This window comes from Oncorhynchus tshawytscha, linkage group LG08, assembly GCF_018296145.1.
Source record: "Oncorhynchus tshawytscha isolate Ot180627B linkage group LG08, Otsh_v2.0, whole genome shotgun sequence".
Lineage (NCBI taxonomy): Eukaryota > Metazoa > Chordata > Actinopteri > Salmoniformes > Salmonidae > Oncorhynchus > Oncorhynchus tshawytscha.
Genome location: NC_056436.1, coordinates 74,485,481 through 74,511,236, shown reverse-complemented (window position 1 = coordinate 74,511,236; position 25,756 = coordinate 74,485,481). Strand labels below are relative to the sequence as shown.

Genomic DNA, 25,756 nt, shown 5'->3' with positions numbered 1-25,756 from the left:
GGCTTGTCTACAGGCCTACACAGTGAAGCAGGCTAGCTCTAGGTTTGCGTCCCAAATGGCACCCTATTTGCTATATAGGAAACTACTTTGGTCCAGGGCTGATAGTGGGCCATTTGGGACAAAACTCTTTCTTCTCTTCTTTACATCCTCTGTGGCCTACAAGACTTCCTCTTTTGGCTGCCTGCGACAGGAAAGGCAGTGGGTGACAAACTGAAGTCCTGCCTCCTCACAGTTACAGAGACATCAGGGAGGCCTGTAGAAACAGTACCATCACCATTACACTAATGCTAAGTATTTATCTCTCCAAATATATGGCTAAAAGGATGAGCATTGTGTAGCAGCTAATGCCCATCACGAGACTAACAGGAGACTTACTGTTATCTCCTGTCTACATTCACTGAGGTTTCCTGGAGTGTGGATCTGATTCCCTTGTGTGAATTGTCTAGGAGGAAAGCCAAAGCCCTGGACCTTACTCACACATGAGAAAAACCTTGGACTTTACTAAAAACTGTGGACCATACCAAGACAAAAACATTGGACCTACTAAGACAAGAGCCTTGGACTTTACCAACAGAAGAGCCTTGGATCAAGAAGAAGAGCCTTGGATCTAGAAGAAGATCCTTGGATCTAGAAAAGCCTTGTTTACTAAGACAAAACTTTGGAAAGCTTTGCACAGAAGAAGACGATGAGTTTTGACAGTGTTCCCTCCAGGTCAGAGGTGATGGGGTGGAACGCACGTAGTCTAGCCGACTATATGAAGAGGGTGAGCGAGGACACTTCATGACCCATGTTCTTCTGTAGATAATGAAGCTCTTAACATCAGTGGTTCATCAGCATTCAATTCTCATCTTTCTTGTGATTTTGATTTAGTACTAAATTGCCCATATGAATGCCAGCAGCTGATATGAAACAGATCAGGGCCTGTTTGATGTCTCTCAGAGTATTGTATTTATTTACAATTTTTTCCAACTGCTTACACAAGTTTTCAAAACTGTCTCCTTTTTTTCAAAACTCTACACACAATTCCCAAAACTGCACACACAAAATGCAAAATGCCTCACATCTCCTTCAAAATGTATCACTTTATTCAAAATGCCATAAACACATGTCAGAATGAAGCATTTGCATCAAATGGCAAACACTGCTTTCATAATAGTACATTTTTGGATATACCATGTAAACACTGTTGTTCTAAATCTAAAGCTCTTTGGTCTTTCATAGGCTTATATCTACATTTCAATACAATGTTCTACAGTGAAAGTAATCTGCTGAGAGGGGTAACAAGTACACTGTTAACACCAATGCAATGTAGAAACAGAAAATATTTATTAGGCCAAACATTACTGTTGTATACAGTAGCATACAACAAAACCATAAACATATGTAAACCAAAAGTATATTCTTTAGAATACAGTAAAGAACACAATTGTGTGTGTGGGGTCCCGGGGGGGTAGTCCAGCAATTGGTGGAGAGGGGCAGTCACCAGTGCTAAGCTACGCTTCATCTCTTCTCCGGCCTGAGTCTGGCCACAATACTTCGTCCACATCACAGGATACGTTTTCTCTTGCCAAACATCGAGGGAAGTATCTCCTAGCATGGCGTATCCAACCTTGGACAGAGGCAACCTCTATGTCCCCACATGGAGGGAAGTATCTCCTAGCATGGCGTATCCAACCTTGGACAGAGGCAACCTCTATGTCCCCACATGGAGGGAAGTATCTCCTAGCATGGTGTATCCAACCTTGGACAGAGACAACCTCTATGTCCCCACATGGAGGGAAGTATCTCCTAGCATGGTGTATCCAACCTTGGACAGAGGCAACCTCTATGTCCCCACATGGAGGGAAGTATCTCCTAGCATGGCGTATCCAACCTTGGACAGAGGCAACCTCTATGTCCCCACATGGAGGGAAGTATCTCCTAGCATGGCGTATCCAACCTTGGACAGAGGCAACCTCTATGTCCCCACATGGAGGGAAGTATCTCCTAGCATGGCGTATCCAACCTTGGACAGAGGCAACCTCTATGTCCCCACATGGAGGGAAGTATCTCCTAGCATGGCGTATCCAACCTTGGACAGAGGCAACCTCTATGTCCCCACATGGAGGGAAGTATCTCCTAGTATGGCGTATCAACCTTGGACAGAGGCAACCTCTATGTCCCCACATGGAGGGAAGTATCTCCTAGCATGGCGTATCCAACCTTGGACAGAGGCAACCTCTATGTCCCCACATGGAGGGAAGTAATCTCCTAGTATGGCGTATCCAACCATGGACAGAGGCAACCTCTATGTCCCCACATGGAGGGAAGTATCTCCTAGCATGGCGTATCCAACCTTGGACAGAGGCAACCTCTATGTCCCCACATGGAGGGAAGTATCTCCTAGCATGGTGTATCCAACCTTGGACAGAGACAACCTCTATGTCCCCACATGGAGGGAAGTATCTCCTAGCATGGCGTATCCAACCTCTATGTCCCCACATGGAGGGAAGTATCTCCTAGCATGGCGTATCCAACCTCTATGTCCCCACATGGAGGGAAGTATCTCCTAGCATGGTGTATCCAACCTTGGACAGAGGCAACCTCTATGTCCCCACATGGAGGGAAGTATCTCCTAGCATGGCGTATCCAACCTTGGACAGATGCAACCTCTATTTCCCTACATGGAGGGAAGTATCTCCTAACATGGCCTATCCAACCTTGGACAGAGGCAACCTCTATGTCCCCACATGGAGGGAAGTATCTCCTAGCATGGCGTATCCAACCTTGGACAGAGGCAACCTCTATGTCCCCACATGGAGGGAAGTATCTCCTAGTATGGTGTATCCAACCTTGGACAGAGGCAACCTCTATGTCCCCACATGGAGGGAAGTAATCTCCTAGTATGGCGTATCCAACCATGGACAGAGGCAACCTCTATGTCCCCACATGGAGGGAAGTAATCTCCTAGTATGGCGTATCCAACCATGGACAGAGGCAACCTCTATGTCCCCACATGGAGGGAAGTATCTCCTAGCATGGTGTATCCAACCTTGGACAGAGGCAACCTCTATGTCCCCACATGCGTCCTCTATTGCCTGGAGAAGCGGCATGCGGGCATAGGGTTGACGATCATACACTTTCCAGCGCCAGGCTGAGAAGAATTCCTCTATGGGATTTAGAAAAGGTGAATATGGGGGTAGGTACAAAACTACAAATTGTGGATGGGTGGCAAACCAGTTTTGGACCAGAACAGCCAGGTGAAAACTAACAATGTCCCATAAAACTACAAATCTATCAGGCTCCTGATCTGGATCAGGGACAAACATTGTGTAAATTGCATCCAGAAAAGTGAGCATATGGCCGGTGTTGTACGGACCCAGTGTGGCATTGTGATGGAGGACCCCATTTTGAGTGATGGCAGCACACAGTTATATTACCCCCACACTGTCCAGGGACATTGGTAATTGCCCTCTGTCCTATTACATTTCTTCCGCGGCGCCTGGTTTTGGTGAGGTTGAAGCCAACCTCATCCACATAAATACATTCATGGCAAATTACATGGGCATCCAGCTCCAATACTCTCTGTAACAGACAAAAGGATATACAGATGAGTAAATATGGTCTGAAGTACTGGAATTAGTGTTGCATACATACCTCTACAAAGTCATGTCACATATTCTTGACTCTGTCAGAGTTTCTCTCAAATGGCACCTTGTAAAGTTGTTTCATCGTCACTCGGTGCCATTGGAGGATGCGTTGTGTGGTCGACAGGCTTACAGCATTGATGTTGTTAAATATGGTGTCATTATTCAAGATATGCTCTCTTATCTCCCGAATCCTAATTGCATTGTTGGCCAAAACCATATTTATAATTACAGTTTCTTGCACATACGTAAACAAGCGATCTCGTCCTCCATGATGTCTTTGCCTTTCCACTCTGTACAGAATTCAAACACAGTATGTGTTCAGCATAGGAACTGTAAACAATGTACAAAAAAATGTAGTACAGCATGATAACCAACCTCATTCATTCATTGCAGTGCAGTAAATGGATGGCTATAGTTGCATACCTGTTCTCATTTCTGAAGGTTCGAATTATGGATGCCACTGTAAATCGACTCAAGTTGGGCTGGACTCTCAGTCCAGCCTCTCTCATGGTCAAACTGTGGTTGATCACATGATCAACAAGTGTTGCCCTAATCTCATCATAGATGGCTCTCCTTCCTTCTCTTCTCTTTTTTTCCCCCGTCCTCCTCTTCCTCTTCCTCTCCCTCCTACTCCTCTTGCTCTCTGTCCATTGTTGGCATCCATTGTTCAAAACAGGTAATCTGACCTTTGACCTATTTATAGGCCTATACTACAGTAAAGCAGTGATTGGTAAGTGATCAGTTAAGCTATTAGTGTTTGCACATGTGAGGAGTGTGTGTGTGATCTGGTGAATAATTATAGCATTTTGATTGGTTGTGTTTGGAAAAGGAAAGCAAGTCACTTCCTGTTAGATTTTTGTTTTAGGTAGAGAATTGTGTGTAGTGTTTTGAAAAAAGTGTTTTATGCAATTGACAACTGAGTCAAAGGCTGAGAAATAGCTTATGGTTTTGGATATTTGGTGTGTAGTTTTGCACTTTGAGTGAGAGGTTTCAGAAATCGTGTGACATGAAAAGATGTTGTGTGTAAGCAGTTGGAAAAAACTGGTAACTAGGCAAGTCACTTAAGAACATATTCTTATTTACAATGACGGCCTACCGGGGAACAGTGGGTTAACTGCCTTCTCAGGGGCAGAACAACATAATTTTACCTTGTCAACTAGGGGATTCAATCCAGCAACCTATCGGTTACTGTCCCAAAGCTCTAACCTCAAATCAGTAGGACTGCTGATCTAGATCCTGGATCAAGAAAGTGAGCGTGACCTCTGTCCTGGTGTGTGACATCTCTGGTGTGTTGTGACATTCTCAGCTGAGGCTGTCCAGCTGTGACAAAGTGGTGATGAAGACTAGCATGAACGGAGCACGCTTTCTGGTAAGTGTGTGTGTGTGTGTGTGTGTGTGTGTGTGTGTGTGTGTGTGTGTGTGTGTGTGTGTGTGTGTGTGTGTGTGTGTGTGTGTGTGTGTGTGTGTGTGTGTGTGTGTGTGTGCAGCTGCTCTTGTATACTGTGATACAACTAAGATGTTTACTTCATTTTATTTAATGATCTATGCTGTCACTGTATCATTACAGAAGATGAAAGATGGCGACCTTCAGAAGTTTCCCACCATTCATATTCCGTAAGTCTAAAGTCAAAACTATTTCACTTCATAAACAGACAAAGTAACCCTTGTGAAGCAACTCTGGTCCCTTAAGCAAGTCTTAATCAGTCTCCTCTACCACACACAAACCTCCTTGAAAATCTTTTACTGAGACCATTTATTCTGGCTGTTACAGAAAGTGGAAATGGACACCCACATTCAAATACAGTTGGTTTGGACATGGTGTGTGTGTGGCTGTTGTAGTGCTGTACATGTCAGGGGCTTTTAATAACCACGATGTGGTTACCATATGTGGTCTATGTGAGGACGTGTAGCTGGAAATAACCTGTCGAATCTTCTAATGAAAAGGCAGAGAGAGAGAGAGAGCAAGACAGCATGATGGTGTGTGTGTGTGTGTGTGTGTGTGTGTGTGTGTGTGTGTGTGTGTGTGTGTGTGTGTGTGTGTGTGTGTGTGTGTGTGTGTGAGAGCGAGCGAGCATGATGGTGTGTGAGTGTGAGTGTGTGTGTGAGTGTGTGAGTGTGTGAGTGAGTGAGTGTGAGAGCGAGCGAGTCAGCATGATGGTGTGTGTGTGAGTGTGAGAGCGAGCGAGTCAGCATGATGGGTGTGTGTGTGTGTGAGAGAGAGAGAGCAAGACAGCATGATGTGTGTGTGTGTGTGTGTGTGTGTGTGTGTGTGTGTGTGTGTGTGTGTGTGTGTGTGTGTGAGTGTGTGTGTGTGTGTGTGTGAGAGCGAGCGAGCATGATGGTGTGTGAGTGTGAGTGTGTGTGTGAGTGTCTGAGTGAGTGAGTGAGTGTGAGAGCGAGCGAGTCAGCATGATGGTGTGTGTGTGAGTGTGAGAGCGAGCGAGTCAGCATGATGGTGTGTGTGTGTGTGTGAGAGAGAGAGAGCAAGACAGCATGATGTGTGTGTGTGTGTGTGTGTGTGAGAGAGAGAGAGCAAGACAGCATGGTGGTGGGGTGTGTGTGTGTGTGTGTGTGTGTGTGTGTGTGTGTGTGTGTGTGTGAGAGAGAGCAAGACAGCATGATGGTGTGTGTGTGTGTGTGTGTGTGTGTGTGTGTGTGTGTGTGTGTGTGTGTGTGTGTGTGTGTGTGTGTGTGTGTGTGTGTGTGTGTGTGTGTGAGAGAGAGAGAGAGAGCAAGACAGCATGGTGGTGGGTGTGTGTGTGTGTGTGTGTGTGTGTGTGTGTGTGTGTGTGTGTGTGTGTGTGTGTGTGTGTGTGTGTGTGTGTGTGTGTGTGTGTGTGTGTGTGTGTGTGTGAGAGAGAGAGAGAGAGAGCAAGACAGCATGGTGGTGGGTGTGTGTGTGTGTGTGTGTGTGTGTGTGTGTGTGTGTGTGTGTGTGTGTGTGTGTGTGTGTGTGTGTGTGTGTGTGTGTGTGTGTGTGTGTGTGTGTGTGTGTGTGTGTGTGAGAGAGAGAGCAAGACAGCATGGTGGTGGGTGTGTGTGTGTGTGAGAGAGAGAGCAAGACAGCATGGTGGTGGGTGTGTGCCCATGTGCCAGAGAGAGAGCGTGAGAGAGAGGAAACAAGGAAGCTGAGGGCTGAGATGGGCGAGAGAAAGTACTGAATTTGATAACATTGTGTTACTCAATGATTTCAATATATTCTCTAGAGTCATCACTGAGATCTGTAGTGAGATCAACAGGAGTGAAGAGGAGAGGGGGTTCAGTCAGAGGTGAGAAATGCTAATCTACTAGCCTAGCATACATTTCCAGAACTCATCTCTGCTGTATGACAGGACAGTAGAGAAACACTTCACAGCCATGTTCCTCATGTCTTCACCAGATCAAGGGAACCTAAGAGACATCAACAAGGTAAACAGAACTGTACAGTACCACGGCTCCAGAACCACAGCTACTATATCTCAGGAGAAACGTCTCCCACCCTCTCCTCATTGTATGATTGGTTTTCTCTCTGTAGATTTTGTACAAGAGGAAGATGAAGCCTGGGAATCAGAAACGTTTGTGAGTGTATCGTGTATTGTAAAACACTCTCACTTTGACATGACATTGCTACCAAGCCACACATCCATCCACACAATGTAGAAATGTAACTTAACATCATCAACAGAAGACCCTTGTCCAAAACCATATCACTAATCACCAACCTGTAATTACCCACCTCTCCTCCCCTCCTCTCCCCTCACCACATTTCCTCTCCTCTCCTGGTCTGTCAGGATATGAGTGATAATGACTATGAGAACCCTGATGAGGACGACAGTTATATCTGTGCCTTGTCTGACCGCCTGCCACCTGCAGGGGGAGAGGAGGAAGAGGGGAGTGATGGTGACTATGAGCCTCCTCCCTCAGCTACAGAGGAGATCCCCCGCCTCCTCAATCTCCCTAAGCCCCTAGGGAACAGTGACTATATAGGTACAGAAGATGTACAATTAACCATTACTGACTGTCTTTAGTAAATACATACTGTAGGTACTATAGCTCTGCTGTGTGTGTGTGTGTGTGTGTGTGTGTGTGTGTGTGTGTGTGTGTGTGTGTGTGTGTGTGTGTGTGTGTGTGTGTGTGTGTGTGTGTGTGTGTGTGTGTGTGTGTGTGTGTGTGTAGATTCCGTGCGTGGAGGTCCGTCAGGAACTCTTCCTACTGGAAGGATTCCGAGACCACCCCAGCGCCCTGGTCGTCAGGCTCTGGCCACCAGCCATAACACAGTAAGTGTCTTCTTCATCATAGTCTTCATTACACAATCACTGTTTTCATCCTGTCTTCTTTACAGCCCCCATCTTTTCATACCACTAACCTTTAACCTTTTCATCCGCTCTTTCTTTCGTGTTACCATCCTCCTCTCTTTCTGAGATCAATCATTGTTAATTAATATTCCAACTCTCGCCTGCTCTCTGTCACTCTCTTCCCCTCACTCTCTTTCTCTCGCTCCCTCTAGCTGGCCAGACCTCCCACATCCAGACTAGACCCCTCCCCTCAGAGGCCATTCAAAGCTGCAGGTAAACGTAAGTAACTCTGACCATGTTACCAGAGATCATCCGGTCTGTCTGTTAGCTGCTTGTGTTGATATTGTAAAGAGCGGGACTATTCTGTTGTGATCAGCACCATGAAAAATAAGGAACAGGAGGCTAGTGGTTTAGAGCAGAGTTTCCCAAATGTGGTCCTGGGACCCCCAGGTGCACGTTTTGTTTTTTACCCTAGTACTACACCGCTGACTCAAATAATAAAAATTTGCTGATGAGTTGGTTATTTGAATTAGCCGTGTAGTGCTAGGGCAAAAACCAAAACGTGCACCCAGGGGGGGCCCAGGACCGAGTTGGGGAAACCCTGGTTTAGAGGTAGATTAAGCTCACAGATGTATGATGAGGCCAGAAAATCAGGACAGATGACATTTGAGTCATTTAGCAGACACTCCTACCTAATGGGACAATCAGTGCATTCTATGAGGTGGCATTCAACTAAGGTAGGTAAAACCATAGAATTGAAATGACTAGAGCTGTCTTGGCCTAATCTAATTCGATGGTTTTCCATACCTTAGTTAAATTAAAGCAACATCACCAGATCACTTCTTTGAATGCTTATTAGTGGTTCGTTTGAGACACATCTTCCTCCCCCATCCCCAACAGGCCCTTCTGTCCCCATGGTCGACCGAAGCAAGAAGCCTGGACAGCCCGCTCCCACCAAGAAACAACATCACACAAACACCAAAACAACTCCTACAAGTAACTATGCCAACTGTCTGTTGTCCTGTTGATTTAGCCTCCTAGTCTGTTTATTCAGGTCAAGTCTTTTCAATTCAATGAAATATGAATCCCCAAGGGGCAATTAGAAAGGCATTGTCAATGTGTTGAGAACCCCTTATGCTATATACTAAAGTTGCTTTGCAAAGACAAAGAAATGTAAACTACGGTACGGACAGATTGCCACAATTATGGCTACTGTTGACTAGCAGGTTGAGAATGCAATGTTTTGCCTAACTTCTGATTTTCTTGTCTGTTTGGTGACTACCCACGGTGTCCAGGAGAGTGCAGTCCATTCAGCTCTCCCCAGCCCGCCATAGTGAAGCCACCTCAACTAAAGGGCCCAAAGCCACCAGACTATAGGTAGCCTAACCCAGACCTCTCCATTCCCATTAACCCCTTGGCTGTAACTCAACAGTCTGAAGGTGCTTCTTCCCCTTCTTGGTTTTCTATTGAAAGACAGTCTTGATGAAAACAATTAAAATAATGTTGTTTTTACCGGTTCATGTTCCTTCAGTAAATTCAGAGTGAGACTTCAAAGAGAATAATTCACTTTGGACTAATGAGATGAAGATGGAGTCAATTCTCCCAACATGTTGTACTAGCATATCTTCTCTACCAACAGACCCAGCTCCAGTAAACCTCCTTCAATGGTCCCCAACACAATGCCAGGCACAGAGAAGGTGAGCAGATCAATCAAACACCCTTTTTACATCAGTAGATTTACACCAGCAGAGCATTTATGCAATCCATACCAGCCATAATACTCTTCCAACGTTATTTACATATCAACATACAATATTATACATATAATATATTTATATTATACATGTAATATACTCCTACGTTTTAATGAGAATGATCAAGTGTATTGTCGTGTCTTTACTATCATTAACTGAAGACTGATAGTTTTATCAAAGATTCTCTGTAATTTGTTATTACGCGATTAGACTGATTAATCATGTAACCGTAATTACTAGGAAGTCTGGGCACCAAGGAAAAATATTCAGATTTCTGCACAAACCCAGTCTTCACTATGAGTCATCCATACATCAATTGTCTTAAATCATTTATTTATTACTAACTAAGTAATCACCTGGGGCGGCAGGGTAGCCTAGTGGTTAGATTGTTGGACTAGTAACCAAAAGGTTGCAAGTTCAAATCCCCGAGCTGTGGGGTACAAATCTGTTGTTCTGCCCCTGAACAGGCAGTTAACCCACTGTTCCTAGGCTGTCATTGAAAATAAGAATTGGTTCTTAACTGACTTGCCTAGTTAAAAAAAAAAAAAAAATCCACAGAAATGCACAAACAAACAAGGTAAATGTGATGATAGGAGAATGTGCCCTAGTGGGCTAAACCAGCATGGTGGCTTGTTAGACAAAAGGGAAGTGGGGGTCGACTAACAAGTCACTACAGAGTGATAATTATAACAATTGAAATGCTAATCCTTTGCACATGAACACTCATTTGGGAACAATTGCAATCAATAATCAATAATTCCAGTCTTGATCGCTGGTGAAAAGTTCATTTCTTTTGTAGAATTGTCCGTCTCTCCCTCTCTCTCTCAGTTGTGGTTAGAGGGGATTGTTCACAGTGACATTCGTTATAGAATGGATGTTTCGGCAGTTGTCGTTCTTCGCGTTCAATGATACCCGAATTCCTAGATGCAGACTAATAATTAATATCAAACACTCGTTCTTATTCTGTCGGTATCGATAGTCTAAGAGTTTAACCATGTGGTATGGTTAAAAGATTCAGCAATGGTATACAACCTTTGTCTTCCTAATGGAGAAAAACATGGTCTGCAACCTTCAGCCATCTCGTAATTGAGGTAAGCTCGGTCTGCTGATCAAATCCCGAATGGGGTTTTATTCAGAAGGGCCGAAGAGGGCTGTCCCAGGATGTCTGGCCCTAACTGGGCTCAGGAGCGGTCCTCTTATTTCAAATCAAAAGGGAATTGTATTTTTCTTCATTAAACAGTCCAAAATCATATTACACAATTATACAAACAGTATCATCCTCACTCGTTCATCTTATACATTCATCTTATACAACAAATAGCCTCATATCTGAGGCTATTATATAAACAGCGTTATGGTAATGTGGCCACACCTTCTCCCATGAGCTTCCCCAAGTTGTGACAAACGGACCAGTTCGTAGCTGGATTCTTCACCGATCTTTTATACTTTCTCCGGAACATGAAATTTGTTCGTACCTCGAGTTCTGTGAGGTGGAAGGAATTCCTTTGTTCTCCATGAAAATGTACTCTCTCTATACTGTGTGTCCATGAGGAGATTCTCAGGAATTTATTACGTCTCTCTGACCACAGCAACCTAGTTGAAGGAGGAAAGGGGGACGCAGGGAGAGGGGGATGGGGATGGGCTTGCTATACCCAAAGAGGCCAACGTCATGACAGTATGTAGTTAGTGTCACTGGCCAAAAGATAGCACTGTTGCAGTATACAAACACTAGGGTCATGACCACACTTCTCTTCAAATCAAATCACATTTTATTGGTCACTTACACATGGTTAGCAGATGTTATTGCGAGTGTAGCGAAACGCTCTTAGGGTCCACACACAAAACCTACCAAACACAACCATGCAGAAACACCCCATAGGTACCGTGCCTGAGAACTTAACAGCACTCAAAAACAAGTGTAAAAACTCACACGAGAGGAGACCGGTGTGTGCGGGCTAGAGTGCTGTTTTACTCTTGTTTTTGAACGGCCTGCTAGTTGTTCCTGCCCAACCACAATGGAGCTAGACACAATGGGTTTTCTCTTCTTTTTTTTGCATTCTAACACTGTTGGTCTGTTGCTGTTCCCTGCTGTGTGCAGGACATTGATCCTGAGTGGTATGGAGGACTGGTGACCAGAGGCCAGGCTGAAGCATCTCTCAGATGGGTTAACAAGGTCAGGAATCCCCCTCCCCTCGTGGGCTTCACTAACGCACACACACACAGTTTGTGTATCAATGTAGCTGTGTGTGTTTCAGGATGGAGCGTTTCTGGTGAGGGACAGTTCCACGGGTTCTTCTGAGCAGCCCTACACCCTCATGGTGCTGAACCAAGGCAAGGTCTACAACATCCAGATACGTCACCAAGGCAACACATACCACCTGGGCACCGGCCTCATGGGTAGCGAGGTAAACAAACAGCCTCCTCTCTGCTCTGTCAGGATTCACTCACAAACAAGAATTTGACTTTTCTTTTTATTCAATTTTTTTCATGATTTTATTGAACAGATGTTGAGGGGATGACAGTGGGGAAAGATAGAGGTTGTGTCAAAGGGATTAAAACCTTTACACTATGTGACAGTGCCATTACCACTAGACCAGCCAGCCCACAGAATTTCAGCTTAGCATGCAAATGCAATTAAAAACATTGGTCATCTAGCTAGCAGGTGCTTTTATCTAAATTAGCTTACAGTTTACAAACAGATCTGGGACTCAGAAAAAAATATGATTTTCCTGTGTTTTTTATATATTTCTACATTGAAATTGTGAAAATTATGCCATTTTTGTGTATGACCTGTTTGAAAAGGCCACCTGAAGTTTTTGTGGGATGCTTTTTTGCGAATGTTTTAACAGGCAGTAAATTAGTTAATAGACCAATAAAAAAAGTGTTCAAAATCTCTTTGCCAATAAAAGATAGTTTTCCGTTTTCCCCTCCCCACTCAGACCACTCCCAGACAGTCCTAGCTAAATTCTTCCTTGAGAAATTGCTCTTTGCTAAAGAAGCAATTTTTGGTTTCTTTCAACCATTTTAATTGAAAACAATCACAGTAAGGTACTTCACTGTTACCCAGAAATGTTGATATCGAGAGAAAAACGGCTGCATTGGATTTTTTAACACATCACAGGTTGATGTTTATTGTCATGAATTTTGCCTTGGAGGCAGAACTGAGCGATTTCCGCTAGTCGGGCCAGCTGCAAAGTCAAATTTGTCTATATCATAAAAATGTATAAAAACAAAAATGTGCTTTTTGGTCTTATTTTAAAGTTAGGGTTAGGCATTAGGTGGTTAGGTTTAAAATCAGATTGTATGACTGAGGCTTTGACCACTCTGCAGAGTTCATGACAATAAATGCCAACCCGCTAACACATCAATAACTAACTGATGGCTCTTTCAAATCTGTGTTGCTGCTGCAGAGTTTCCCAGGAGTGGAGGAGATGATAGAACACCACACATACACCCCTCTGCTGCTCATAGACATGGAGAATGGAACTGGAGCACAGAGCCAGTGCTGCCTGCTGCACCCTGCACCACTCTGACCAGAACCAGCAGCACACAAAACACTGTGTGTGTGTGTGTGTGTGTGTGTGTGTGTGTGTGTGTGTGTGTGTGTGTGTGTGTGTGTGTGTGTGTGTGTGTGTGTGTGTGTGTGTGTGTGTGTGTGTGTGTGTGTGTGTGTGTGTGTGTGTGCGTGCGTGCGTGCGTGCGTGCGTGCGTGTGTGTGTGTGTCGTAAGTTAAATGTATTGAAGTTGTACATATTATACTGGTCATTTAAAATATACCTGTAATGTTTAGATTGTGATCATGAAACAGAGAAATATGTATGTGAATTTCTCTTTGATAAGAAGCTATTTTTGTTTCTTTTGACCATTTTAATTGAAAACAATCACAGTAAGGTACTTAAATTGTTATCCAGAAAGGATTTGATATGGAGATAAACGCTGCATTGGATCTTTAACACATCGCAGGTTGACGTTTATTGTCATGAATCTTGTCTTGGAGGCAGAACAGATTATTTTCCTCTAGATGGGGTAGCTGCAAAGTCAAAATTGGCTATATCATAGAATGTTATGATACATTTTCTTTATTTTTTGGTCTTAATTTAAGGTTAGGGTTAGCAGTGTGACTACTCTGCAGAGCTGCCTCCAGGGATTGATTCATGATAATAAATGCCAACACATCATAAACTAATCAATGGGCCTTTCCATTCTATGCTGTTGCTGCTGTGTTGATCATGCAGTTTCCCAGGAGTGAAGAAGATGATAGAACACCACACACACACCCCTCTGCTGCTCATAGACATGGAGAATGGAACTGGAGCACAGAGCCAGTGCTGCTTGCTGCACCACTCAGCCGCACAGGAGACACTGTGTGTGTTCTCAATGACTTACCTGGTTAACTAAAGGGAAGAAAACAACTGTATAAAGCAGCTGGTAGAGAGAATAGAAGAGAGGAAAATACATTTTTATTAGGAAGCCCATTCACAATGGAGGGTTTATTATATGATGCATGTCGTACGTTAAATGTAGTGAAGCTGTAGGTATTATACTGGTGTACATCTGACAAGTGTTTTATTACAAGTGTGAATATGAGGACTATTTTTGGTCCCTATCCAGTTCTATAACCCATTGGCTCTATGCTTTCCACGCACTTCCACCTTTCTTCTCTATCCTCTCCTTCTTCAGCTTCATTTCCTCTCCTTTTCCTCCTCCCACACTCCTCACCCTGAGGTCATGTTGGGCGAGGTCAACCCGTTCCACTCAATTCAGAAAGGCCATCTTGTCTGGGTGGCTGAAGTCACACGATCAGGGCACACTGTCTCAGCTGGGACCACACTGTGAACAGAAGAAAAAAGGAACAAAATAAACACATTGTAAAATAAACTTAAAGTCAGAAGAAGTGCACTATATATGAAATAGTAGGGTACCATTTGGGGCGCACAGCAGTCTCCGAGGCTGTTGTGTGTCAAGACATTATGGGGTCCTTGTCATATTATGTTGTAAATCTGTGTCTCTCTACTCTCTGCTGGGAGATACCCAGACACCCCACCTGATTTAAACTTATCCAGGACCATGTGGAAGAATTATAAAAAGTTAGCAGTGTGACAAAGCTGGCCTAGCTCTGAGCACTTTTTGAAAGGGGTTTAAAATCAAAAGAACTGAGTCTACCAAAATGTAGGATTTACATTCAAGAACAGTTGATACGTTTAACTGAGTGTGGCACTGCAGTACTAGAACAACATTGTGGACTGTCTGATGGTTCCCTAGGTAAGAGAGGGTTGGGTACACTGTAGTAGATAAAGGAGAGGGTTGGGGGACACTGTAGTAGATAAAGGAGAGGGTTGGGGGACACTGTAGTAGATAAAGGAGAGGGTTGGGGGACACTGTAGTAGATAAAGGAGAGGGTTAGGGACACTAGTAGTAGATAAAGGAGAGGGTTGGGGACACTAGTAGATAAAGGAGAGGGTTGGGGACACTGTAGTAGATAAAGGAGAGGGTTGGGGACACTGTAGTAGATAAAGGAGAGGGTTGGGTACACTGTAGTAGATAAAGGAGAGGGTTGGGGGACACTGTAGTAGATAAAGGAGAGCGTTGGGGAACACTGTAGTAGATAAAGGAGAGGGTTGGGGACACTGTAGTAGATAAAGGAGAGGGTTGGGGACACTGTAGTAGATAAAGGAGAGGGTTGGGGGACACTGTAGTAGATAAAGGAGAGGGTTGGGGACACTGTAGTAGATAAAGGAGAGCGTTGGGGACACTGTAGTAGATAAAGGAGAGGGTTGGGGACACTGTAGTAGATAAAGGAGTGGGTTGGAGACACTGTAGTAGATAAAGGAGAGGGTTGGGAACACTGTAGTAGATAAATGAGGGGGTTGGGGGACACTGTAGTAGATAAAGGAGAGGGTTGGGGACACTGTAGTAGATAAAGGAGTGGGTTGGGGACACTGTAGTAGATAAAGGAGAGGGTTGGAGACACTGTAGTAGAAAAAGGAGAGGGTTGGTGACACTAGTAGATAAAGGAGAGGGTTGGGGACACTGTAGTAGATAAATGAAGGGGTTGGGAACACTGTAGTAGATAAAGGAGAGCGTTGGGGACACTGTAGTAGATAAAGGAGAGGGTTGGGGGACACTGTAGTAGATAAAGGAGAGGGTTGGGGACACTGTAGTAGATAAAGGAGAGGGTTGGGGACACTAGTAGATAAAGGAGAGGGTTGGGGACACTGTAGTAGATAAAGGAGAGGGTTGGGGACACTGTAGTAGATAAAGGAGAGGGTTGGGGACACTTTAGTAGATAAAGGAGAGGGTTGGGGACACTGTAGTAGATAAAGGAGAGGGTTGGGGACACTGTAGTAGATAAACGAAGGGGTTGGGAACCCTGTAGTAGATAAAGGAGAGGGTTGGGGACACTGTAGTAGATAAAGGAGAGGGTTGGGGACACTGTAGTCGATAAAGGAGAGGGTTGGGGACACTGTAGTAGATAAATGAAGGGGTTGGGAACACTGTAGTAGATAAAGGAGAGGGTTGGGGGACACAAATTTGTTTACATCCCTGTTTGTTTGCATTTATTCTTTGCCAAGAAAATCCATCCACCTGACAAGTGTGGCATATCAAGAAGCTTGTGCTGGGGACAATAAATCGCCTCTCTAAAATGTGCAACACAATGCTACAGATGACTCAAGTTTTGAGAGAGCGTGCAATTGGCATGCTGACTGCAGGAATGTCCATTTGAGCTGTTGCCAGAGAATTTAATGTTAATTTCTCTACCATAAGCCGCCTCCAACGTTGTTTTAGAGAATTTGGCAGTAAGTCCAACCAGCCTCACAACCATAGACCACGTATAACCACGCCAGCCCAGGACCTCCACATCCAGCTTCTTCACCTGCGAGAACAGCCACCCGGACAGCTGATGAAACCGTGAATTTTCACAACCGAATAATTTCTGCACAAACTGTCAGAAACCAAGCATCCGCATGCTGGTCACCCTCACCAGGGTCTTGACTAGGGTTGCAAAAGGGTCAGAAACTTTCCGGTAAATGTCAAGAATTTTTCCTGAAATTTTTCCTGGAAAGTTAAGCCCGGGATTTTGGGGCACTTTGCTTGAATTCATTAAAAAAAAGTTAGCTTATAACAGTGAACTTTTTTTGTGGGATACACCTAAGTCAGTTCTAGATCTTGTTGCATATTTGGTTAAACTATCACTCGGCATGCACAGTGCATTCTTCCATCACATGTACAGCTGATACTCAAGATCTTGCACACTAATGAGATGCTATTGAGCCCACACTACTACACTGTCTGAGCCAAGGACTACATGCTTTCTGGTAAGTTTTGATTACAATACTTGGTGGGGTGAATATATTTTATATGACATACATGATTTTTTGTTAACTAGTAAATAGTAGCCTACAGCAAAGTGTGTTTAAATAATTTCTTACTTGTTAACAATTTCTGCTAGTTAGTTTTTGCTACCTGTGGGTTTTAGCTTGCTTGAGCCTGCTAACTGATGAGTGTTAATTCACCAAACATTTATCTTACAAAGGAGTTGTTTAATCTAACTGCTTCACTATTTATCTGTACATGGAATTGATTTGGGTGATTATTTACTCATTTTTTTCTCATCTTTACAGGAAAATGCCACAGGCACTATCTAATGTTTTGGAGACATTTCAATGCAAATACTGTGCCAAATCATATGTGAAGAATGCAACAAAGATGCAGAATCCTCTGGCCAAGTGCATAAAGTTCCCTTGGCGCTCACAACAAGCAACCTCTGGCAAAGTCCCTCTACTTCTATTCGAGGTGAAAATAATGAATCAGACACCTTATCGATAGCAACAGCTCATGGTCCTCCTAGAATCAGAAGGTTTTTTTACTCAATGGAGGAACGTAGTCAGAGAAATGCTGATGAATGCCTTGCTCGAGGTATGTATGCAACTGGTTCACCTCTGATGCCCACAGGCAATGTGTATTGGAAGAGATTTCTGAATGTTCTTCGCCCAGCATACACCCCTCCAACCAGACATGCTTTATGTACTAATTTGCTGGATGCAGAGTTCAACAGAGTTCAAGTGAAGGTCAAGCAAATCATAGAGAAAGCAGACTGTATTGCAATCATCTCTGATGGGTGGTCGAATGTTCGTGAGCAAGGAATAATTAACTACATCATCTCCACCCCTCAACCAGTATTCTACAGGAGCACAGACACAAGGGACAGACACACCGGTCTCTACATTGCATATGAGCTGAAGGCAGTCATCAATGACCTTGGACCACAGAAGGTATTTGCACTAGCGACAGACAATGCTGCAAACATGAAGGCTGCTTGGTCTAAAGTGGAGGAATCTTACCCTCACATCACACCCATTGGCTGTGCTGCTCATGTATTGAATCTGCTCCTCAAGGACATCATGGCACTGAAAACAATGGATACACTCTACAAGAGAGCCAAGGAAATGGTTTGGTATGTGAAAGGTCATCAAGTTATAGCAGCAATCTACCTCACCAAACATAGTGAGAAGAATAAGAGCACCACATTGAAGATGTCCAGCATCACCCGTTGGGGTGGTGTTGTCATCATGTTTTGACAGTCTCCTGGAGGGGAAGGAGTCTCTCCAAGAAATGGCCATATCACAGTCTGCCGATATGGACAGCCCCATCAAGAGGGTCCTCCTGGATGATGTATTTTCGGAGAGAGTGGTAAGCAGCCGGAAACTCCTGAAACCTATAGCAGTAGCCATCGCACAGTTTGAAGGAGACAATAGCATCCTGTCTGATGTTCAGACTCTGCTTGCAGATGTAAGAGAAGAAATTTGTACTGCCCTGCCCACTTCACTGTTGCTCCATGCAGAGGAAACTGCAGTTCTGAAATACATAAAAAAGCGTGAGGACTTCTACCTGAAGCCCATCCATGCCACAGTGTACATGTTGGACCCCAAGTATGCTGGCAAGAGCCTCCTGTCTGGTGCAGAGATCAACAAGGCCTATGGTGTCATCACAACCATGTCTCGACACCTTAGCCTGGATGAGGGCAAGGTTCTTGGCAGTCTGACAAAGTACATTTCCAAGCAATGGCTTTGGGATGGAGATGCAATATGGCAGTCATGCTGTCAGCGCCGTGTGTATAGGTGGCAGGGAAGTCAGGCGCAGGAGAGTCAAAATGGAGTGTAAATGTTAATAAATGTCCACAGAACATGCTCCATAACACTAAACAGTACAGACATGAAAAAACATGGGTACGAGGACCCGTCGCGCACCAACACAACAAATAAACAACACTGACAATAAAACAATCTCTGACAAAGACATGAAGGGAAACAGAGGGTTAAATACACAACAGGTAATGAATGGGATTGAAAACAGGTGTGTGGGAAGACAAGACAAAACCAATGGAAAATAAAAAATGGATCGATGATGGCTAGAAGACCGGTGACGTCGAACGCCGAGCACCGCCCGAACAAGGAGAGGCAACGACTTCGGCAGAAGTCGTGACACATGCCAACATATCTCATCAGCCACCTGGTGGAAGGGACTTTGTGGATCTGAGTCTCTTTCCCCTGTTGCCTCCATCATCCTCCAAATCCCACCAACATCAGAGCGCAACTGGTCTTTGTTTGGAAACACACACACACCAAAGCACACAACAGGCTGACCAATACAAGGGTTGAAAAATTGGTGGCCATCCGGGTAAATTTGAGGCTTTTTGAGCCTGACAACAAGCCATCCTCAATATGGTTGGAAAGTGACAGTGACGATGAGGCCTCAGAGTCGGATGTTCAAGAGGTGGACATTGAGGAAGTTCAGGGAGAAGACATGGAAGCTTCAGTTTAGAGTTTTTACAGATGTATTTTGAAAATGTTTTTTGGAGATGCGATGGATCATTGGGGATCATTCAATATTCCCTTTCTTTTGTTGTTCAGTGAAATCATCCCATGTGAAGAGTCAACTCATTTAATTAAAGTTCAATTCGTAACTAAATCGTTTTAAAAATGTATATTGGAAGGATTTCATAATTCGCAATTATGTGTACTTATGACAAGGTGAAAGGTTTATGTTTCTGTCTCCATATGATATGGTAAATATATCCAATGCAAAAAACATCTACATTTAAATGGTATTAATATTCATTTGCATATATATCCATTAAATCCCATATATTCCTGTTAATTCCAATATATTCCCGTTAATTCCCATGGAAAGTTTCCACCTCTGAATATTCCCCATTATGTGCAACCCTAGTCTTCACCTGACTGAAGTCCGGCGTCGTAACCGACAGCTTGTTTGCTGATGTCAACGTTGTGAACAGAGTGCCCCATGGTGGTGGTGGGGTTATGGTATGGGCAGGCAGGCAGAAGCTACTGAGAACAAACACAGTTCCATTTAATCGGTGCCAACTTGAATGCAAAGATACTGTGACGAGATCCTGAGGACCATTGTCGTGTCATTCATCTGCCACCGTCACCTCATGTTTCAGCATGATAATGCACGGCCCCGTGTCACAAGGATCTGTACACAATTCCTGGAACCTGAAAATGTCCCAGTTCTTCCATGGCCTGCATACTCGCCAGACATGTCACCCGTAGAGCATTTTTGAGATGCTCTGGATTGACGTGTAGGACAGCGTGTTCCAGTTCCAGTCAATATCCAGCAACGTCGCACATCTATGGAGTATTTACATGCACACAAACACATCTGAAATCAGGCTACCAGATGGCACTTTGATAAATGTAGAAAATTGAAGCGAACATGTTATTTTTGGGAAGCATATTTGATTCTGAGTTCGGACATATAACATTTGTATGTGAAAACTAATTCTACTATGAATACATTCAGTTGTTCCAAACCCACTTCACTTGCACTAAAGAAGGAGGCACGCTCAGCTGTTGCTAGCTAGCACATGCGCAGATCAAATACACCGCTGGAACACCGATTATGGTGTTTACATGTTCTAATCATTCAAAATATTGAGAAAACCAGCTGTTTTAATCAGCATATGCTTACTTCTTGGGCACAGGGACTATGGTGTTCTGCTTGAAGCATGTTGGTATTACAGACTCAATCATGGACATGTTGAAAATTTCAGTGAAGACACCTGCCAGTTGGTCAGCACATGCCCGGAGCACCCGTCCTGGTAATCCGTCTGGCCCAGCGGCTTTGTGAATGTTGACCTGTTTAAAGGTCTTACTCACGTCGGCTACGGAAAGCATGATCACACAGTCGTCCAGATCAGCTGATGCTCTCATGCATGCCTCGGTGTTGCTTGTCTTGAAGCGAGCATAGCTCTTCTGGTAGGCTCATGTCACTGGGCAGCTCATGGCTGTGCTTCCCTTTGTAGTCTGTAATAGTTTGCAGGCCCTGCCACATCTGACAAGCGTCAGAGCCGGTGTAGTACGATTCAATCTTAGTCCTGTATTGGCACTTTGCCTGTTTGATGGTTCGTCGGAGGGCATAGCAGAATTTCTTATAAGCTTCCGTGTTAGAGTCCCGCACCTTGAAAGCGGCAGCTCTACCCTTTAGCTCAGTGCGAATGTTGCCTATAATCCATGGCTTCTGGTTGGGGTATGTACGTACAGTCACTGTGGGGACGACGTCCTCAATGCACTTATTGATGAAGCCAGTGACTGATGTGGTGTACTCGTCAATGTCATTGGAAGAATCCCGGAACATGTTCCAGTCTGTGATAGCAAAACAGTCCTGTAGTTTAGCATCTGCTTCATCTGACCACTTTTTTGTAGACCGAGTCACTGGTGCTTCCTGCTTTCATTTTTGCTTGTAAGCAGAATTGTGATCAGATTTGCCAAATGGAGGGCGAGGGATAGCTTTGTACGCATCTCTGTGTGTGGAGTAAATATGATTTAGAAATATTTTCCCCCTGGTTGCGCATTTAACATGCTGATAGTAATTAGGTAAAACTGATTTAAATTTCCCTGCATTAAAGTCCCTGGCCACTAGGAGCGCCGCCTCTGGGTGTGCGGTTTCCTGTTTGCTTATTTCCTTATACAGCTGACTGAGTGCAGTCTTAGTGCCAGCATCCATCTGTGGTGGTAAATAAACAGCCACGAAAAAAAGAGATAAAATTATCATGAGATACTCTACTTCAGGCAAGCAAAATCTAGAGACTTCCTTAGATTTTGTGCACCAGCTGTTGTTTACAAATATACACAGACCAGAATGATTGTACATTGATTGTACATTGGCAAGTAATATTGATGGTAAGGGCAGATTTCCCACTCCCGTCAGCGGATCCTTACAAAGCACCCCACCCTGTGTCCTCTATACCTGCGTCTATTTCTCTTACCAATGACTGGGATTTCGGCCTTGTCGGGTGTCTGAAGTACATCCTGTGCATCCTGCTTGTTGAAGAAAAAATCTTAGTCTAATCGGAGGTGTGTGATCTGTCCTGATATCCAGAAGCTCTTTTTGCCGTAAGATACGGTGGCAGAAACATTTTGTACAAAATAAGTTACAAATACCGCAAAGAAAAACACATAACAGCACAATTGGTTAGGCGCCTGTAAAACAGCTGCCATTTCTTCCGGCGCCATTTTATTCACGTCATTCTTAGCTAAGTGGTGTAGTCGTTGTGCATTCTCAATGGACATTGTTAAAAACCTCTTTGGGCTAGCCAACATCCGGTGAAATTCCAGAGCACGAAATTCAAAATACAACATTTGTAATATTAAACATTCATGAACATACAAGTGTCCTACATAATTTAAAAGCTTAACTTCTTGTTAAACCATGCTGCTTTGTCAGATTTCAAAAAGGCTTTATGGCGAAAGCATACCATGCGATTATCTGAGGACAGCACCCCGCGTACAAAAGCATTACAAACATTTTCCAAACAAGCGGAGGCGTCAAGAAAGTCAGAAATAGCGATAAAATAAATCATTCACCTTTGAAGATCTTCCTCTGTTTGCAATTCCAAGGCTCCCAGCTACATCACAAATGGTCCATTTGTTCGATAAAGTCCTTCTTTACATCCCAAAAAGTAAGTTTAGTTTGCGCGTTTGATTCAGTAATCCACCTGTTTCCCTCGTTCAAAATGCATACAAAGGAATCCCAAAAGTTACCAATAAACTTCATCCAAACAAGTCAAACAATGTTTCTAATCAATCCTCAGGTACCCTAATATGTAAATAAACGATCAAATTTAACGTAGTATACATTACGTTAGTATGGGTATTCGAACACAGCTTCTGACTGGTTTTCTGATCCACGCCCCTACCTTTCTTTAAGGTACAGTATCTGTGACCAATAGATGCATATCTGTATTCCCAGACATGTGAAATGTATAGATTTGAGCCTAATGTATAGATTTGGGCCTTATTTCAATTGACTGATTTCCTTATATGAACTGTAAAGCAGTAAAATCTTAAAATTGCTGCATGTTGCGTTTATGTTATTGTTCAGTGTATATGCTACTCTGAAGAATGTGGTAAAGGCATTAGAAGCTGTAAACCTTATGTACAAACTCTACAGTACCACAACTGCTGGGGGTATAACTGGGATGTGACCAAGAATAAAAAGAATGTCAACACGTATATACACATTTTGCCAACTCCTTTTGGCATCCCAATAAACAAGCTAACAGTCAATATTCTCTATTAAAGTTTTATATTTTTATTTGACCAAACCACAAATTTATAACACAACACTAAAATTAATTGAAAACCCTGTCCACAGGTACATAACACACAATGATAGCCTACATACAACAGCCGGCTGCTCAGCTTAGACAGCATACAGTGTGGGGCAGGAGACATCTCTATCACCTATCTCCAGTGGTTTCTGCTTCTGTCAGAGAGAGAGAGAGACTGCTGCTGCAGATATGAGACTCTAGTCTAATGTTTATACAACTGCAACAACGTTGTAGACAAGTATACAGAGCATGGGCTACAAGCTTTGGATTCAGGTCCATTTCAGAACAGCAGACATTCCTGGTGAATTACAGAAAATCACATCTTTGTCAGTGGGATGGAGGTGGTATGTACAGGTCTCGGACACTCTATCCCCATCCCCTGGTTCAGCCCCTGTCCCAGTTCCTATACCATCCCCATCCCCTGGTTCAGCCCCTGTCCCAGTTCCTATACCATCCCCATCCCCTGGTCTTTTTCCTGCCTCTGGTTCAGCTCCTGTTGCCCAGGGGACAGGGGCTGAACTCTTCTCCAGCTGCTATAGGGAGTCCCCCAGATCAGGACTGATCCGCTGCACCACCATGTCATAGGCCATCCACGTCAGTAGCACTGGGAAACCACAGGGGAGACAAGAGGGACATGGCTGTCAGAGTCAGACAGTAGTGGGCCATACTAAGTATGATTTAAAACACATGGCAGAATTTGTATTGAATTACACACACCCATTAACTTTTCTAAATGCAATTTTAAAAAAGGGTGGGTAGTAAATGAAATATGGCAGCAGAGTTAGGAATTTTCAAAGTAAAAGACAGTGTCAGCTATTTTTTCTAAGAATAACACTAGCTACATCACACAGATGCTTAATAACGCTAGCTACCATACCTGATATATTTTCAAAGTCTTTAATCATTCTCTCTAAATCCTTGATAAACTCCATCATCTCTTCGCCACAGTCATCGCCACAGCCATCTACAACCCCCCATATATTCTCATCAAGATTCGAATAACTAACATTAGCTAGTTAATAGCTAGTTAATTAGCTAGCAAACATGAATGGTTCCAACCAACACTGTAAATTATTAATGAATGTACCTAACTGATTGTGATAAATATGTATACGGTAAATAAGCATAAGGTATGGATGTGGATGAACTGGTTTATACATTTTCAAATCCGTTTTATTTTTGTGACATTTGATTGACAGGTTCACGCAGCTAGCTAAATTCATCATTAGAACCATAGGATTGTATGGTTATAAGATGAACTTAGCCTTAAGACGCTATTGGGAAACCGGGCCCAGCAAAACGAATGAAAGACTGTGGGGGTATAGTGAGAACAGGGACATATAGTGGTCAAAACGTGGTACTTTCACACTACTTGATGGTAAACAGGGGGGAACAAAACATTACCAGATTCACAGAGAATACATTATATAGTATGGAGAAGCTATATTCCAAGCCGCAGCTTCATAATACTTGTACTGTTTATTGGTTGTTGGGGTTGGGGCTTTTAAAAAAAATCATTTTTGGGGATTCCTAATACTCATTGGTAGGAAGAAGTTTGGTCCAAATTTGGTTGTTAGAACTATATTTATTTCATATTACCTGAATCCTATAAATTAAAATAACCAATTTGGGAGCAATAAAATAGCTTTATTTCCCCCGAGATCAAAATAGATTTCAACAAAATAATTTTTCAGGAATGCCAACCTTACCTGTTTCTAACTACAGAAACCATTTCAGAACAATCTGAGATGGTGGGTGTCATGGCTTGCTGAAGTGAGATGGAATGACTCATATACTGTATGTGTAACAGTTTTGCTTCCTCACCTCACCCCTACCTGGGCTCAAACCATGGACCCTCTACACACATCAACAACTGCCTCCCACAAAGCATAGTTATCCATTGCCCCACAAAAGCTGCGGCCATTACAGAGCAAGAAACAACTACTTCAAGGTTTCAGTACGAGTGACGTCACCGATTGAAACACTATTAGTGTGCACCCCACTAACTAGCTAACAATTTCACACCGGTTACATATGCAATTGCCCAATGTTTTAACGTCTGTCAAACAGTTATTCCATTAAATGTGAGATATTTTGGCCTTACTACTGTTATTTTCAGTGTTCGCTTTATCCAGAAGCCCTGCTTTTTCAGGGACTCCCTGAAACGTATCTGAGGCCCCTGAGGGTCCCATAGGGGGTCCCGACTTGTTGTGCAAATCACTGGCTAGAGGAAGTTTGTTTGTATGTAAGTTTGTTTGTATGGCTTTGTATGGCTGAATAGTGCAACATTCTGTGGTCTGTTTCAATTCCCAGGAAATAAGCCTGTAAGGTCAAGGTGAAGGTTCAATGTACACTAGACTAGAACACACAGTCCTGTTTTTGTTTTTTCAAACAAGCAGAGAAATAAGCTACTTCTGTGCTCACTGGGGCTATTGTGGCGTTTCCTTTACTACACTATGAGTTTTA

At 43.5% G+C, this 25,756-nt stretch overlaps 1 protein-coding gene across 1 annotated transcript; it reads left to right on the top strand.

The window, feature by feature from the left end:
• Positions 1-215: 215 nt before the first annotated feature.
• On the top strand, positions 216-14,564 carry lcp2b (lymphocyte cytosolic protein 2b). The gene is made up of 15 exons (XM_042325959.1): positions 216-763; positions 4,936-4,998; positions 5,197-5,243; positions 6,836-6,898; positions 7,009-7,037; positions 7,144-7,187; positions 7,400-7,595; positions 7,785-7,885; positions 8,116-8,182; positions 8,804-8,899; positions 9,199-9,280; positions 9,543-9,600; positions 11,756-11,830; positions 11,913-12,062; positions 13,068-14,564. The coding sequence occupies exons 1-15, from the start codon at positions 686-688 to the stop codon at positions 13,188-13,190; spliced, it is 1,272 nt and encodes a 423-aa protein (XP_042181893.1). The 5' UTR covers positions 216-685; the 3' UTR covers positions 13,191-14,564.
• The last annotated feature ends 11,192 nt before the right edge of the window (positions 14,565-25,756 follow it).

Coding starts and splice junctions, on each gene's coding strand:
- lcp2b (XM_042325959.1), top strand. CDS start 686: ATGAGTTTTGACAGTGTTCCCTCCAGGTCAGAGGTGATGGGGTGGAAC. Junction 5,244..6,835: donor TTTCCCACCATTCATATTCC/GTAAGTCTAAAG, acceptor TATATTCTCTAG/AGTCATCACTGAGATCTGTA. Junction 7,886..8,115: donor TGGCCACCAGCCATAACACA/GTAAGTGTCTTC, acceptor CGCTCCCTCTAG/CTGGCCAGACCTCCCACATC.